Genomic DNA, 14,801 nt, shown 5'->3' on the forward strand with positions numbered 1-14,801 from the left:
GATTAATATAGAATGACATGGTAAGGGGAAGAATGGGATTCTAACTCATGATGCTTAAGGGGTTAGAAACTGGTTGTTCGTATTTAGTCACACAATGGTGTTGTTTTTGGAGAGTTCTCTGCTACTGATCTAATTCCGTAGAGCTATGTATTGGCTAGCTGGTGAAGATTTTGGTACAAAATACTCCATTATGTGATATGTCTAAACATGAAAATTCGTCGAGCTTACGTTCTGTATTGATCAGTGAGCTGTGTCCAGTCAGCAAAACTTAAAAAAGGGCAAGTAGCTGGATCAGATCTACTATTGACTTGTTGACCGGCTGGCTGCTCTCCCATGTGGCCTTTCCACAGTTGCGTAGTCGGATCCATGGATACCCGCCAACGGACACTCCCTGCTTAGTTTATACCACCAATTAATGATACCCAAATTTGCTTCCTGTTATATCATATTCTTGCTGTAAAGGGATTTCTTTTATCTTAATTATTATATACGCTGGACTTTACAGAGGCATGCTTTCGTGTTTTCTACTTCTAGGGAATGCCACGAAAGTGGTATTGTCCACAATTCTCTGACGTGAGATCAATACAATGGCTGCTTGTCTATGGGCTATGGCAACCAAATCCTAAGAGAAAAATGCCACCCTCAGACAAGGAAGGGCTAAGAGAAGAAGAAAATGAGAAACGTTCTTATTTCAGTCACCAACTGTGGACTGTGTGGCTACATTGGAGACCGTGGCCCCAAAACCATTTGAATGGCTTTTTCAAAGCTTCAAGCCTTTTGGAACCATGCTGCTGGACCCAAAACAAGTTAGTGGCATTCATACTTGCATTAGTTTTATGTCTCTTTCTTGGTACTCGCCTCTGATTATTTACAAGTGTGCACACTAGCAACATTGATAATGACTCCTCAGAGTCGACATGAGGATACACTCTGCTCCTTTTTTTTTCTTTTTTATAGAATAGGTTGGATATTGTCCACCTTTGGTTAGAAATCATTTAGCTGATTATTGTACTAACTTTTTGTTTTGAGAACTAACGCTAATTTGGTGAATCAGGTTGGCCTACAAGAACAGAGATGCCTTCGGGAAACCGTGCGAACTGTTACAGTATGATGAAGGGGTCGATGTATCTCCAGAGGCAACACAGTCTGAAGAAAGGAAAATTAGATAGGCAGGTGGTTCAGGCAGGATACGGATAGCTCAACTGCCTGCCTATGCTAGTACGCGAAACTAGAAAAGTCATCAATTCTTTGTTAGGTATGTACATTCTTTGCAAACCTGGTTCTTATATATTTAGTGGTACGTACACTAGTGCATCATCTAGAAACTTGCTACTTCCTTTGTGGAAGACCTAGAAGCAAGCACTCCGTCAAAATCTGCACATAATCCCTTCCTTTTGAATATGTAATATATGGATGCAATTTGAAGGAAATTATGTTACCTTTCCCTGCAGGTTAAGCATCAATGGGGTCATATGTTAATCTTGGTCATAGCTTTCACATCTGTGAGGATGGTTCATGGAAATGAGCCAGTGATGGCGATGGAGAGAGAAAAGAGATTTTGATGGGCTAACACGGCGATGTCCACCAGACCACCACCATGTGTTGAAAGTTCTCCACTCCTGCACGCATGATAAGGAGAAGGATGTGTTTCTAACTCGTGAAGTTTCTGGGGTAACAAACTGGTTGTTCCTGTTTAGTCGCACAATGGTGTTGTATTTGCAGAGTCCTGTACTACTGATACGATTTTCCCTTGCGTGTGGAACATCTATAGGGATGGTTCCTGGAAAGCATGAAGAGCCAGCGATGGTGATGGATACCAACTACCCATGTTGCCTACTGGTTAGTTTAAAGAAAGGGCAGGTAGCTGGACCAGCTGTTTGGGGATTTCTGCCTCATTCTCTTGTAACACAACATTGTTAGCTCCTACTATCTGCCTCTCCTGCAACCTTGCCTCGTCTCTGCCGGCTCCTACAACTCTGCCTCTCACTTCTACATCTGTGTAAGCTGACCACTATATTCTCATATGTTATCCTCTACAAATCTGGCTGTAGGGTTCTGTTTATTATCTTTGTTGCTGCAACCCGCTAATTTATTTTGTGTTTTCTCAGTCAAACGGGTTGTTCATCCATTGTTATATTCACTGGTTATTTCTACCTCCGATCCAGAAGTACTTTCAATTGCTCATCTATCGATATTCAGGTCATTCCGCACTCTCAAAATAGTATTCTTAGTCTTTGCCTTCGTCTACTGATCTACCAGTAGGTTTCTGTTTTCATATCAAAGTTGCAGCTGGCTAATTTATCTTGTGATCTACTGCTTCAGCAGATTTTCATCCATCATTGAGTCAAGAAACAATTCCAGTTCTATCTTCAGTTTATTCAGACCAAAAAATAAAAACCCAACAACTTAATGGAAGTTGCATTAGCTAGCGCTGCTGTAAGTGTTAGCTTAAAAGTGGCCGCATGATGTGTTAGCTTAAAAGGAGCCTTGAAGAAGCTCCTTGCTAGTGCTTCAAAGTACCTTGGAGTGGACATGATGCGTGAGCTCCATGATCTGGAGACCACTATCATGCCACAGCTAGAGCTGGTGATTGAAGCAGCAAACAAGGGAAACCACAGGCCCATGTTGGACAAATGGCTTCAGGAACTCAAAGAAGGCTTCTACCTGGCTGAAGACTTGCTGGACAAGCATGAATACAACCTTCTCAAACGCCAAACAAAGGGAAAGGATTCCTTACCGGCCAATGCCTCCATCAGCAGCACTTTTCTGAAGCCTTTGCGTGCTGCGTCGAACAGGCTGTCCAATCTGAGCGCAGAGAACAGAAAGCTAATTCAACAGTTAAATGAACTGAAGGATACCCTGGCAAAAGCCAAGGACTTCCGTGAACTGCTCTGCATACCAGTTGGTTATAATGTAGAGAGCTCCTCCATACGATCAATTGTTCCAGAAACTACATCAATACCACCTCTGAAAGTGATTGGTCGTAACAAGGATCGCAACCATATGATAAAATGTCTCACCAAGACAACAACTACTAAGTCCAGTACAACTATGTACTCGAGTTTGGCTATTGTTGGACCTGGAGGCATCGGAAAGTCCACCTTGGCACAACTTGTCTACAACAGCAAGAGGGTAAAAAAATATTTTGATGTGAGAATGTGGGTAAGCATATCACGCAAACTTGATGTACACCGTCATACACGGGAGATCATCGAGTCTGCCTCTCAGGGGGAATGCCCACGCATTGACAACCTTGATACATTGCAGCGCAAGTTGGCAGATATACTGCAAGACTCAGGGAAATTCCTTCTTGTGTTGGATGATGTTTGGTTTGAACCTGGCAGTGAGGGGAATGGGACCAACTGTTAGCACCACTAGTTTCCCAACAGTCGGGAAGCAAAGTTTTGGTAACTTCTCGACGAGATACATTTCCAGCTGCTCTCTGCTGTGAAGAAGTGCGTTTACTGAAAAACATAGGAAATGCTCAGTTCTTGGCACTCTTCAAACACCATGCATTCTCTGGACCAGAAATCAGAAATCCACAGTTGCGTGAAAGTCTGGAAGCTTTTGCAGAGAAGATTGCTAGAAGGCTTGGAAAATCTCCTTTGGCAGCAAAAGTTGTGGGTTCCCAACTGAAAGGGAAAACATGTATCGCTGCATGGAAGGATGCTCTAACTATAAAGATTGACAAATTAAGTGAGCCCATGAGAGCTCTGTTGTGGAGTTATGAGAAGTTAGATCCATGTATTCAGAGGTGCTTCCTATATTGCAGCTTGTTTCCAAAAGGCCACAGGTATTTAATTGATGAGTTGGTTCATCTTTGGATGGCAGAGGGCCTCATTGATTCGTGCAACCAAAACAAGAGAGTGGATGATTTTGGGAGGGACTGCTTCAAGGAGATGATCTCTGTTTCGTTCTTTCAACAATTTGGTAAGGAAAAGGAACACACTCCCACATACTATGTTATGCATGATCTCCTTCATGATCTGGCAGAATCACTCTCCAAAGAGGACTACTTCAGATTGGAAGATGATAAGGTGACAGAAATACCGTCCACTGTTCGGCATCTATCGGTTCGTGTTGATAGTATGAAGCTACACAAGGATAGTATCTGCAAGCTACATCATTTACGCACTATTATCTGCATTGACCCCCTAATAGATGATGTAAGTGACATTTTTAATCACCTACTACAGTATTTGAAGAAGTTGCGCGTACTATATTTGTCATCTTACAGCAGTAATAAGTTGCCAGAATCTGTTGGTGAGTTGAAGCACCTTCGGTATTTGAACATCATCAGAACACTGATTTCTGAATTGCCAAGATCATTGTGTACTCTTTACCACTTGCAGTCACTTCTGTTAAATCAGAAAGTTGAGAGTTTTCCTGAGAAACTCTGCAATTTATGGAAATTACGTCATCTTGAATGGCACCGTGATTGGCATAATGATTTAATATTCAAGCCATACAAAGATGCACCGCATCAAATTCCTAACATCGGCAAGTTAACTTTGCTTCAACAATTTGAGGATTTTGCTGTGCAAAAGAAAAAAGGATATGAGTTGCAACAACTGAGGGACATGAATGAGATTCGAGGCAGTTTAAATGTCACAAATCTTGAGAATGTCACTAGCAAGGATCAAGCCTTAGAATCGAAGTTGCATCAGAAAAGTCATCTTGGAAGATTGCGACTTGTTTGGAACTGCAAAAATAACACGAATGAAGAGGATAGTTTACATTTGGACATTCTAGAAGGACTGATGCCCCCGCCTCAACTTGGGGATCTTGCAATTGACGGTTACAAATCTTCAAAATATCCCTGCTGGTTGCTTGATGCTTCATATTTTGAGTTTTTGCATTCTTTAAGCTTTGCTAATTGCACCACATTACAAAGCCTACCATCCAATACCGAACTACTTAGGAATTGCTCTTCACTTATCCTCTGCAATGTGCCAAACCTGAAGACATTACCTTGTCTTCCACTAGGCCTTCAAAAGATACGAATAGAAAAATGTCCGCTGCTTGTATTTATTTCCAACGATGAGCTGGAATATGGTGATCAAATAGAGAATATCATGAGGACAAACCATTTGGCATCACAACTTGGGTTAATCTGGGACGTGGATTCAGGATCACATATTAAGTTTGTGCTCTCATCGGAACATTCATTTCTGAAGCAGCTAATGATACTGATGCGTGCTCTAGAAGGAGAGAAGGATGAATTATTGGTAAAAGAGAATATCATTAAGGCATGGACATACTGTCACGAGCAAAGGATGAAACTCACATATGGAAGGAGCATGGCGCTACCACTGGTTCCACCAGCAAGACTTTGTGAACTTTCTCTTTCTTCATGCAGTATTACAGATGGAGCTTTAGCTCTTTGCCTTAATGGCCTGGCTTCACTGGAAAAGTTAACCTTAGCAGGGATTATGACTTTAACTGCACTTCCTTCAGAAGATGTCCTCCGACATTTGAAAAAACTTGACCGCTTGTTCATCAGACGTTGCTGGTGTCTCAGGTCATTAGGGGGCTTACGAGCTGCTACTTCTCTTTCATTTGTTACATTGATTTCGTGCCCTTCTCTAGAGTTGGCACGTGGAGCGGAATTTTTGCCATTATCCCTTAAGGTGCTCATTATAGAAAATTGTGTGCTTGCAGCTGACTTCCTCTGTACTGAGTGGCCACACATTGATGAAATTAGCATAACCAATTGTAGAAGCACTGCATGCTTGTCTGTTGCTAGTCTCATCTCTGTTAAATCATTCATACTGCAGAACTTGCCAGATTTATGTACACTCGAAGGACTGTCTTCCCTGAAACTGCACAAGCTACATTTGGTTGATGTTCCAAAACTCATCCCTGAGTTTATCTCACAGTTTCGAGTCCAGCGCACTCTGTATTAGCAGTCCCGTGATACTCAACAACCTGCTCTCAGCTGAAGGTTTCACAGTTCCAGCATTTCTCTGTCTTGATAGATGGGAGCAACCATTCATTTCATTTGAAGAATTCGCAAACTGTACATATGTCCAGAGACTGAGATTCTGTGTTTGTGAAATGACTTCCCTGCCAGAAAATCTGAAGTGCTTCCCCAATCTGAAGATGCTCGAAATTGTTAGCTGCCCCAACATATCATCTTTACCAGATCTGCCAACCTCTCTCCAGCAGATAAGTGTATGGGGGCGTTGTGAACGCTTGAAGGAGAGTTGCCGAGCACCTGATGGAGAAAGTTGGCCAAAGATTGCACATATTCGCAGGAAGTACTTTTTATAAAGTGTGATTTCGATTCCTACATACAAATAAACGGAAAGGTAAATAGCTCATGTCAGCCACCTTTGCACTCTCAAAGATATACTCCCTCCGTTCCTAAATGTAAGTCTTTCTAGAGATTACACTATGGACTACATAAGGAGCAATATGAATGAATTTACAACCTAAAATATGTCTATATACATCCGTATGTAGTTTGTAGTGGAAACTCTAAAAAGACTTATATTTAGGAACAAAGGGAGTATATCCCTTCTTAACATTACATTCCGTTATTTTGTCTTTCAGATACTCCATTTACTTCAAAATTCCATTAATTTGTTTACTTCAAATTGATAGCAGGCCCATGATCTGTGCCCTCCAACACAACCTGGTACGAGCTGAAGTGCTGCCCTCAGACTGGCTCATCTTATAGTTCAACTATGTGTCCTACGAGTACTTCACTGGCCGTTTTTGATCCCTTCGGTCGGTCTCCTGCTTTGCTGCTGATATTCTTGACGCATTGCCTCTTGCACTCGGGCACCTCTTGTCCTCTGGTGCCACAATCACTGATGTTGGATTTTGTATTCCTCTTGTCGGTTATCTTCTCCATGCTTCATCAACCAAACAATTGCCGGAAGTAGTGTCTAATTTGCATCTTGCTTTGTCGTGTTGTCTGTGTTACCTTCTCCTGGAGTATGTCGTACATTTGGTTTGTGCGGATTGTTATTATGATCTCTTGTATGCTCCTAGATACTAGTATGTGACTGAAGATCACTTTTATCATTCACTCCTGTACCTAGTTGCGTGATGTCTTACAGTACTTGGGTTTCATACTTGATACATCGTGCCTTGTGCCATGACTGTTTCCCTTGCATTATGGAACTTTTGTTTTGGTCTTGTGCTTCAGATCTGCAGGGCATGTGTGCTCTGTTTATTTTTCTAGTTGCTCATTCCCTGCTCTGTTTACTGATCTTAGGTACTACTCCCTCCGTCCTAAAATTCTTGTCTTAGATTTGTCTAAATACAGATGTATCAAGTCACGTTTTAGTATTAGATACATCCGTATCTAAACAAATCTAAGACAAGAATTTTGGGACGGAGGGAGTACTACATATATAGGCCCTGTCATCATGTATACAGTTTTCTGTGTTGAACATGACAGACACATTCAGCTATCTTTTCGACTGACCGGCAAAAAGCAAGAACATGCACAAACTGTTGGTGTTCCATTTGGTTCAGCGGCCATCGGACAGTTAGAGGATGTATAAAAACGGCCGTCCCCTGCTCTGTTTATTTATCTCATGTATTTATGTATACAGATGGGTTTTCTGATCTACTGTATGTGCGATGACGGTTCGGAGAGGTTCATGTTATGCAAGAAGAGGCTCATACTGTTGGTTCAGCAGCAACCAGGCGATCCCCTACTTTGTTTATTTATCTCGTGTATACAGTACGGTCACCGCGTGAGCCTATGCGAGCGCGGTCACCGCGTGAGCCGATCTATTCCCCAGAGCGAACAAGGTGCACTTTTTTTTTTGCTTGCGTGTCTCCTCCCCTTCAATTTGACCCAGGGCAGCAAAATTACTGGACCTCAGTCCACAATAGCTTTAGTTTCTCCGCGATTCTCCAAATTTGGCGAAGCTCAGACCGCCACAACAGTAATTTAATTTTGAATCTGAATTGCAGTATGCTCATTCTTCTAATATCCTTCTACTATTTTTCTTTCCATGTATGTGTATGTATGCAGTATGCTCAGTGTGCAAAGAATCCATTACTTCTTACAGTATGCTCATTTTTTCGTTTGACCGAAAGACGGATGAGCTCCAGTGAGCTTCCTGGAAGCAACATGAAATTAAAAAATGAACCACTCATTCATTTGCTTTGAAAAGTTCAGTCAATTGTTTGGCTTCTTGCTGTGAAGGAAGATGGAAAATCAGTCGTTTTCCCAGTTGCAAAAGACAACGGCGTGCCCAACTCGCCACCAGTAGGGGGAGGCCAACCGGATGGATACGGTGTGCGGACAGGAGAAGGCTACGTAGGCATTAAGCTGGTAGGATAGGCTTGAAAGGTTAGACAGGGATTGGCAAATCATTGTGGAACCGCAGAATTCCACCGGATACATGATGATATAGTTGGGTTTCTCTATTATTGCTTTGCTGCGCTGCTGTTTGGGAATTTTTGCCTTCTCTCATTCCCTTGCAGGAAAGGATTACTATCTGCTTCTCCTGCAGCCTTGCCTCATCGCTGTGTCAGCTCCTACAACGCTGCTTCTCATTTCCTCGTCCGTGTAAGCTCACCACTAATCTCCTCTGTTTTCCTCTACAAATCTGGCTTTATACTACTGTATTATCTATCTTCCTTGTTGCAACCGGCTAATCTATCTTGTGATTTCCCACTCCAACAGGTGTTCATCCGTTGCTATATTCACTGGTTGTTTCTAACTCCGATCCATAAGCACTTCCATTGCTCTTCTATTATTTATTCAGGTTAGTTTCCACCCTCAAAATAGGATTCTTACCTTTTGCCATTGTCTACATATATTATCTCCCAATGGGTTTCTCTTTTCTTGTCACCGTTGCAGTTTGCTAATTTAATTCGTGATTTACTACTTCAACAGGTTTTTCATCCATCAGTGCTTCCAGAAATAATTCCAGTCCTAGTATTTCATTATATTCAGGCCATTCCACACTAAAACAAATCCGAAAAAGAGAGTGGAAAGGAGAAGTCTGTTCTTTTACCTGTTTCCCATAATTTGTCTTTGTACACCCAAGATCTGTTAATCCACAGAACAAACAAAACTGCCCTCCCTAGGCCTATACACCCCAAAAAATAAACCCTACAATCCGATGGAAGTGGCATTAGCTAGTGCTGCCTTAAGCATAAGCTTAAAATTGGCTGCATCGCCGGCCTTAAAGAAGCTCCTTTCTAATGCTTCAACGTACCTTGGAGTGAATATGGCACGTGAGCTCCATGAACTGGAGACCACTGTCTTGCCGCAGTTTGAGCTATTGATTGAAGCAGCAGATAAGGGAAACCACAGGCCCAGGTTGGACAAATGGCTTCAGGAACTCAAAGAAGGCTTCTACCTGGCTGAAGACTTGCTGGACGAGCATGAATACAACCTCCTCAAGCGCCAAGCAAAGGGGAAGGCTTCCTTGCCGGCCAACGCCTCCTCCATCAGCAACACTTTAATGAAGCCTCTGCGTGCTGCATCAAGCAAGCTGTCCAATATGAGCTCTGAGAACAGAAAGCTAATTCAACATCTGAATGAACTGAAGACCACCCTGGTGAAAGCCAAGGACTTCCGTACACTGCTTTGCTTACCAGCTGATTATAATGCAGAGAACCCTCCCATATCATCAGCTGTTGTTCCGGAGACGACATCAATACCACCTCTGAAAGTGATTGGTCGTGACAAGGATCGCGATCATATAATAAAGCGTCTTACCAGGACAACTGCTAGTACTGATTCTAGTATAGCTTTGTACTCAGGTTTGGCCATCGTTGGAGCTGGAGGCATGGGAAAGTCCACCTAGGCACAATTTGTTTACAATGACCAGGGTAAACGAATATTTTGCTGTGACAATGTGGGTAAGCATCTCACGCAAACTTGATGTTCGCCGTCATACACGGGAGATCATCGAGTCTGCCTCTCAGAGGGAATGCCCACGCATTGATAACCTTGATACTCTGCAGCGCAAGTTAACAGACATACTGCAAGGATCAGGGAAATTCCTGCTTGTGCTGGATGATGTTTGGTTTGAACCTGGTAGCGAAAGGGAATGGGACCAACTGTTAGCTCCTCTAGTTTCCCAACAGATGGGAAGCAAAGTCTTGGTAACTTCTCGACGAGATACATTTCCACCTGCTCTTTGCTGTGAAGAAGTGTGTCCTCTGGAAAAGATGGAGGATGCTCAGTTCTTGGCACTCTTCAAACACCATGCATTCTTTGGACCAAAAATCAGAAATCCACAGTTGTGTAAAAAGCTGGAAGGTTTTGCAGAGAAGATTGCTAAAAGGCTTGGACAATCTCCTTTGGCGGCAAAAGTTATGGGTTCTCAGTTGAAAGGGAAAACCGATATATCTTCATGGAAGGATGCTCTAACTTTAATGACTGACAAATTAAGTGAGCCCATGGCAGCTTTGTTGTGGAGTTATAAGAAGTTAGATCCATGTCTGCAAAGGTGCTTCCTATACTGTAGCCTCTTTCCAAAAGGCTACAGGTATGTCATTGATGATTTGGTTTATCTTTGGATGGGTGAGGGTCTTTTTGATTCGTGCAACCAAAACAAGAGAGTGAAAGATATTGGGAGGGATTGCTTCAAGGAGATGGTCTCTGTTTCATTCTTTCAACCATACGTTGGCCCGTATTATGTTATGCATGATCTCCTTCATGATCTGGCAGAATCACACTCCAAAGAAGACTACTTCAGATTGGAAGATGATAAGGTGACAGAAATATCATCCACTGTTCGACACCTATCTGTTCGTGTTGATAGTATGATGCAACACAAGCAAAGTATCTGCAAGCTACATCATTTACGCACTATTATCTGCATAGAACCCATAGTGGATGATGTACGTGACCTTTTTAATCAGATAATACAGAATTTGAAGAAGTTGTGCGTGCTATGCTTGTCATCTTACAGTAGTAGTAAGTTGCCATATTCTGCTGGTGAGTTGAAGCACCTTCGGTATTTGAACCTTAAAGAAACACTGATTTCTGAATTGCCAAGATCATTGTGTACCCTTTACCACTTACAGTTACTTCTGTTAAATGGTAAAGTTAAGAGTTTCCCTGAGAAACTCAGCAATTTAGTGAAGTTACAACATCTTGAATCGAGCTTCAAAGAAGCAATTCCTAACATTGGCAAGCTAACATTGCTTCAACAATTAGGGGAATTTTCTGTGCAAAAGAAAAAGGGATATGAGTTACAACAGCTCAGGGACATGAACGAGATTCATGGCAGTTTAAGGGTCACAAATCTTGAGAATGTTGCTGGGAAGGATCAAGCCTTAGAATCAAAGCTGCACAAGAAAAGTCAACTTGGCAGCTTAGAACTTGTATGGAGTTATGAAAATAACACAAATGCAGAGGATAGTTTACATTTGGAGGTTCTAAAAGGCCTGATGCCACCGCCTCAGCTTAGGGATCTTACAATTGACGGTTACAGATCTTCAGAATATCCAAGCTGGTTACTTGATGGTTCATATTTTGAGAATTTGGGATCTTTAAGCTTTAATAATTGCAGCGCATTACAAAGCCTACCATCCAATAGTAAGCTATTTGAGAATTGCTCTTCACTTTTCCTCAGCAATGTGCCAAACCTAAAGTCATTACCTTTTCTTCCAGTAGGCCTTCGTTTTTTACATGTAGACAATTGCCCACTGCTTATATTTATTTCCAACGATGAGATGGAACATCATGATCAGAGAGAGAATATCATGAGGACAGACCACTTGGAATCACAGTTTCGTTTAATCTGGCAGGTGGATTCAAGATCACTTATTAGGTCTGTACTCCCAAGGGAATATTCAGTTCTGAAGCAGTTGTTGACACTGATGCATAGTGATGTGACACATGTTCAAAACCTTGAGAGTACTCTACAAAGAGAGAAGGATAAAGTATTGGTGAAGGAGGATGTCATCAAGGCATGGATATATTGTCACGAGCAAAGGATGCGACTCACGTATGGAAGTAGCATTGGGCTGCCACTTGTTCCACCATCAGGACTTCGTCAACTTTATCTTTCTTCATGCTGTATTACAGATGGAGCTTTAGCTGTTTGCCTTGCTGGCCTAGCTTCACTGAAAATTTTGTTCTTAGTAGAGATTATGACTCTAACTACACTTCCTTCAGAAGAGGTCCTCCAACATTTGACAGAACTTTCCAGCTTGTCCATCTATGATTGCTGGTGTCTCAGGTCGTTAAGGGGCTTACGAGCTGCTACCTCTCTTTCATGTGTTGATTTGATTTCCTGCCCTTCTTTAGAGTTGGCATGTGGAGGAGAATGTTTGCCATCATCACTTGAGAGGCTTAGTATACAGAATTGTGTGTTTGCAGCTGACTTCCTCTGTACTGATTGGCCACACATGAATCATGTTCTCATAGGGAATTGCAGAACCAGATGCTTGTCTGTTGGTAGTTTCACATCTGTTAAATGTTTGTCGCTGAAGTGCTTGCCAGATTTATGTGTGCTCGAAGGATTGTCTTCCCTGCAACTTGACCATTTAAGTTTGATTGATGTTCCAAAGCTCACCCCGGAGTGTATCTCACAGTTTCGAGTACAGGACTCACTTCATGTTAGCAGTCCTGTAATACTCAACGACATGCTCTTGGCTGAAGCTTCCACAGTTCCAGCATCTTTGACTCTTCAAGGAAGCAAGGAACCATTCATTTCATTTGAGGAATCCGCAAATTTCACATCTGTGAGGAGTCTGACGTTCTGGGATTGTGAAATGATTTCCCTGCCAACAAATCTGAAGTGCTTCTCCAATCTGAAGAATCTCGGTATCTATAGATGCCCCAACATATCATCTTTACCAGACCTGCCATCCTCCCTCCAGTGGATACGTGTATCGGGTTGTTCTGAGCTATTGGTGGAGAGCTGTCGAGCACCTGATGGAGAAAGCTGGCCAAAGATCGCGCATATCCGCTGGAAGGAATTTGAATAAAGTGTGATTTGAATTCCTGCCTACAGATAAATAGAAAGGTAAGTTAGCTCCCATCGGCCACCTTTGCACTCTCAAACATGTATATCTGTGTATGTATACTTTTTTTTATCTTTTAAATACTCCAGTTTTCCCTTCATTTGTTTACTTCAAATTAACTGCAGGCCCAAGAGATGTGCCTCCAGCAACCTGCTACGAGCTGGAGTGCTTCAGGCTGGCTCATCTTATAGTTAAAACTCTGTTTCCTACTTTACTGGCCAGTGCTGATCCCCTCGGTGTTTCCATCTCACACTCCCAATCCCAATATTCCCAGATTTGATTCTGGTTCAGTGTCCATTCCTGAATGAAAGAAATGAGCTTTTCTCTGCGCCCTTCACTCGCTTCTGAATGTGAATGTTGGATATCTGTTTCTTCAGGTTGTTATTCATCCACTGGACAAGTGCCAAAAGTAGCGACTAATTTGCGTCTTGTTATTGTCGTGTTCTTGTGTGACCTTTTCCTGGAGTATGTCGTACTTTTGGTTTGTACGGATTGTAATCGCTCTCTCTTGTATGCTCTTACACACCATGTAACTGAAGGTCTCATTTATCGTTCATTCCCGTAACGAGTTATGTGATACTTGGGTTTCATACTTGATACAGTTTGCCATGACCATTTTTCTTGCGGGCTGCTTCAGATATTCAGGCATTGTCATCACATACAGGTTTTAACCTTGAATATCGTAGAGACATTTAACTATCTTCTGGAGGTACATATGGATGAAGTGACCATTGCATTCTGACTGAGCACTTTTGATTGTACATATGTGGCTTGTCTAATTTATATATGATGCTGGTTTATGTGATATGAGCGCCAGTTTATACATGGCAATTGCCATGTGAGACATCAATTTATTTGCCATGTGGTATGCTGGCATGTCTAGCTAGCACATAACTGTTATTTTACTGGGAAACAAACTGGGAAAGACAGTGATGGATGATGGCAGCTCCAGGACTCATTCCAGGCATGTATGGGCCGAACTACGATTACCTGAAGTAGGCTCTCTGGTCTGTTGCTTACATAGCTTTGATTCTTTTCAAGTTTCGTACCATCCCAGAGATTGTTGGCCAAATTTGGAGCAAAACTGCCGCTGGTTTTCCCTTCTGCTGGAAAACTGCTTTGCATATTTATTCTTGTGCCTAATTTTGGAAGTAAGAAATGATGAGATGGGCTACCTTAATTAGGGATTTTCTACTACTAATCAAGAAGAAACTCATATGCCATCAACCCTGCTATTATGCGTCAATTCAGCTCTGGCTGCCAGCATAGAAGCCTCTGTCTGTGTACTGAAAATAAGCCTTTATCTATCGGGTGACGATAGTGAGTTTATTTCTTTGTTGAAAAAAGAGAGCTTTTAAATTGAGCTCTGAGAAAGAAAACAAATGCACAGAGGTAATGTGGTGACAATGATGGGTTTATTTATTTATATTTTCTTGATATGATAATAATTGTTCTTTATGGAATAAAAATCTTGAAACAACAAAATTTTGAATTTGGGAGAACAATGGAAACATCCAAATATGGGAAAACAAGATGCGTGCAATTTTTTTCCAAGATCTTAAATATGTTGTTGGCAATTGCACATCAAGGGGCGTTCAAAAATAAAATAAAATAAAATAAGTAAAGCGCACGTGTCATGCGCAGAGGTAATCTTATGACAATGATTTTAACCTTGATCTTCTGCTCTGTGCTAGGACCTTGTAATTTGCATTGCGACTTATAATGTGTTAAGCAAGCCATGTCTTTGTATGTCTTGTCCTAAAATATATAACGCCAAAAAAGGATGAATAAAAGCATCACGGCTGTCACGCGACTCTTTCTTTTCCCTGTCACAAGGCGAC

General features: G+C 41.9%; 1 protein-coding gene and 1 pseudogene across 1 annotated transcript; both read left to right on the forward strand.

The window, feature by feature from the left end:
* Positions 1-531: 531 nt before the first annotated feature.
* LOC123088532 (putative disease resistance RPP13-like protein 1) lies at positions 532-7,146 on the forward strand (annotated as a pseudogene).
* Positions 7,147-8,324: 1,178 nt separating this feature from the next.
* Positions 8,325-13,557, forward strand: LOC123088533 (putative disease resistance RPP13-like protein 1). Its single transcript, XM_044510737.1, is given in 5 exon segments — positions 8,325-8,536; positions 8,654-8,735; positions 8,867-9,805; positions 9,807-12,962; positions 13,086-13,557. Coding segments are annotated over 2 exon segments (3,828 nt in total). The 5' UTR covers positions 8,325-8,536; positions 8,654-8,735; positions 8,867-9,095; the 3' UTR covers positions 12,925-12,962; positions 13,086-13,557.
* Positions 13,558-14,801: the final 1,244 nt, after the last annotated feature.

The sequence above is a fragment of the Triticum aestivum genome, chromosome 4A, assembly GCF_018294505.1.
Source record: "Triticum aestivum cultivar Chinese Spring chromosome 4A, IWGSC CS RefSeq v2.1, whole genome shotgun sequence".
In the NCBI taxonomy this organism is placed as follows: domain Eukaryota; kingdom Viridiplantae; phylum Streptophyta; class Magnoliopsida; order Poales; family Poaceae; genus Triticum; species Triticum aestivum.